Source organism: Lupinus angustifolius, chromosome LG10 (genome assembly GCF_001865875.1).
Source record: "Lupinus angustifolius cultivar Tanjil chromosome LG10, LupAngTanjil_v1.0, whole genome shotgun sequence".
In the NCBI taxonomy this organism is placed as follows: Eukaryota; Viridiplantae; Streptophyta; class Magnoliopsida; order Fabales; family Fabaceae; genus Lupinus; species Lupinus angustifolius.
Window position 1 is genome coordinate 6404196 of NC_032018.1, and position 1733 is coordinate 6405928.

The window sequence follows — 1733 nt, forward strand, 5'->3', positions numbered from 1 at the left end:
AATTTTGAAACGAAAATAAGCATTTATAATAAAAATAGATATATAATTTGCTTTCTTTTTAGTCGTATGGGCACATAATACAAACCCATATAACTCTCTAAAAAATGACAAAATGGTTGAATTTAATTCTTCGTGACACTATCATTGAAATTAAATCAACAACCCAAGATTCATTTCTTGTTAATCCAATAATTTTAATAGGAGCAAGTGAACAGGAATCATAAATATCTGGATATTAGTTCTTGCCTTCCCCCTAAGCTCATTCACTTATGGACCACCAATAAAATAAAGCAAACAATAAATAAAAAAACATAGAAGAATTAAAAAAGGGTAAGTTAATATTTGCTAAGCTTACATCACATGGGGCTACCACCTAATCTCTTCATATTATATCATCAGCGATCTTTAACTACCTTACAATAGGTTACCAAACACCAAGACTCTTATGGAAAGTATAATAAAAACATGAGCAATCAATTTCAATACAAAATCTCTCATATTTGACTTTCATGTACAAAACAATTTCCAATTCATTGCATGCATCACCTTCCCCAACTCCTTTTCTTTTTGCAATCTCCTTCTAATAATATCAATATGTGTAATTAAAAAATGAACAATAGTAGATGTAGACATGGTACCTAGTCAATGTTTTAATTTGGCCTCAGGCTTCCGTATATAGAGATTGTGTCTCCAATTTGTATCTCATTCTCTATCTTGAGTCAATCATATATTGTCACATGAATAAAAGAAAATTAAAAAAAACAAAATGTAATATTCTGATTGACTTTCACGACAAATTATGAGTGCATAGTGATCAAGATTTAAAACCTTATCCTTGTCTCTCTAAATCACGATCAATATCGTCATGGCTAGAAGGTTGAATTCTCCTAGATGATCTTTCCCTACTAAGAATCCTTCGGAATGAACTAAATCTTGAATTAGAACCATTGATTTTGGGTGACCCACATACAGTAGTACCATCTGATGTACCTTCTATGGGTTCAACCAATAGTGGAGCCGTTGGTGCACCATGAAGAACCAAGCCATTAGGACCCTCACGCGGCTGCGGTTCGAGCCGCGGTTCAGCCTTGGTTCTACAAATTGGACATGTAGAGTGCGAAGCTAACCATGTATCAATGCAATCAATATGGAAAGTGTGCTTACAATTTGGTAACAATCTCACCATTTCTTCATTCTCTAAAGCACTCAAACACACGGCACACTCATCATAATCTTGGTCTTCTCCTTTTCTCTTGAAGATGAACATGGGAAGAGCCTTGATGACTAAAGGGTCGAGTCCTGTGTTGTGTGGTTCACTTGTTTGGGCATGAACATGTGCCACAGTGAGACTAAGATGGTGAATGGCCGCTCTACGACGCGCTTGGCGCCGTAGAACAAACCTTGCATAGAGATGAAGTGCAAAAACCAAAACTAAGACTATTGATAAGAAAATTATGGCTGCGAGCAATATCTTTTTATTGAAGCCATTATTGTGACCCTTGCCATTGAGGTTTGAGGTTGAGTCATGACCTTGTAGTTCATCAAAGAAACTCATGGCTAGAGAAAAAAGTGTGTTTGTGTGATAGAAGAAGGAAGTGAGGGTGTTTAATTAGTTATCTTGTTTGATATATTGTGTGTTTGAATGAAGTTGTGTTTTGGTTTTAATTGGTGATAATGGGGTAGTGACTTTGGTGAGTTGGTAGCTATGTGGAACGCGTATGGAGTGAGAAATA

General features: G+C 35.8%; 1 protein-coding gene across 2 annotated transcripts; it reads right to left on the minus strand.

Annotated features, from left to right (window-relative positions):
• On the minus strand, positions 444-1733 carry LOC109358591 (RING-H2 finger protein ATL40-like). Of its 2 annotated transcripts, XM_019602907.1 has the most exons (2): positions 1040-1733; positions 444-1006 (listed from the first exon to the last, which is right to left on the minus strand). In XM_019602907.1, the coding sequence occupies exons 1-2, from the start codon at positions 1553-1555 to the stop codon at positions 830-832; spliced, it is 693 nt and encodes a 230-aa protein (XP_019458452.1). In that variant the 5' UTR covers positions 1556-1733; the 3' UTR covers positions 444-829. The 2 variants fall into 2 exon arrangements, with proteins under 2 accessions (XP_019458452.1, XP_019458451.1); XM_019602906.1 differs by having other exon boundaries at positions 444-1729.

Coding starts and splice junctions, on each gene's coding strand:
- LOC109358591 (XM_019602906.1), bottom strand. CDS start 1,555: ATGAGTTTCTTTGATGAACTACAAGGTCATGACTCAACCTCAAACCTC.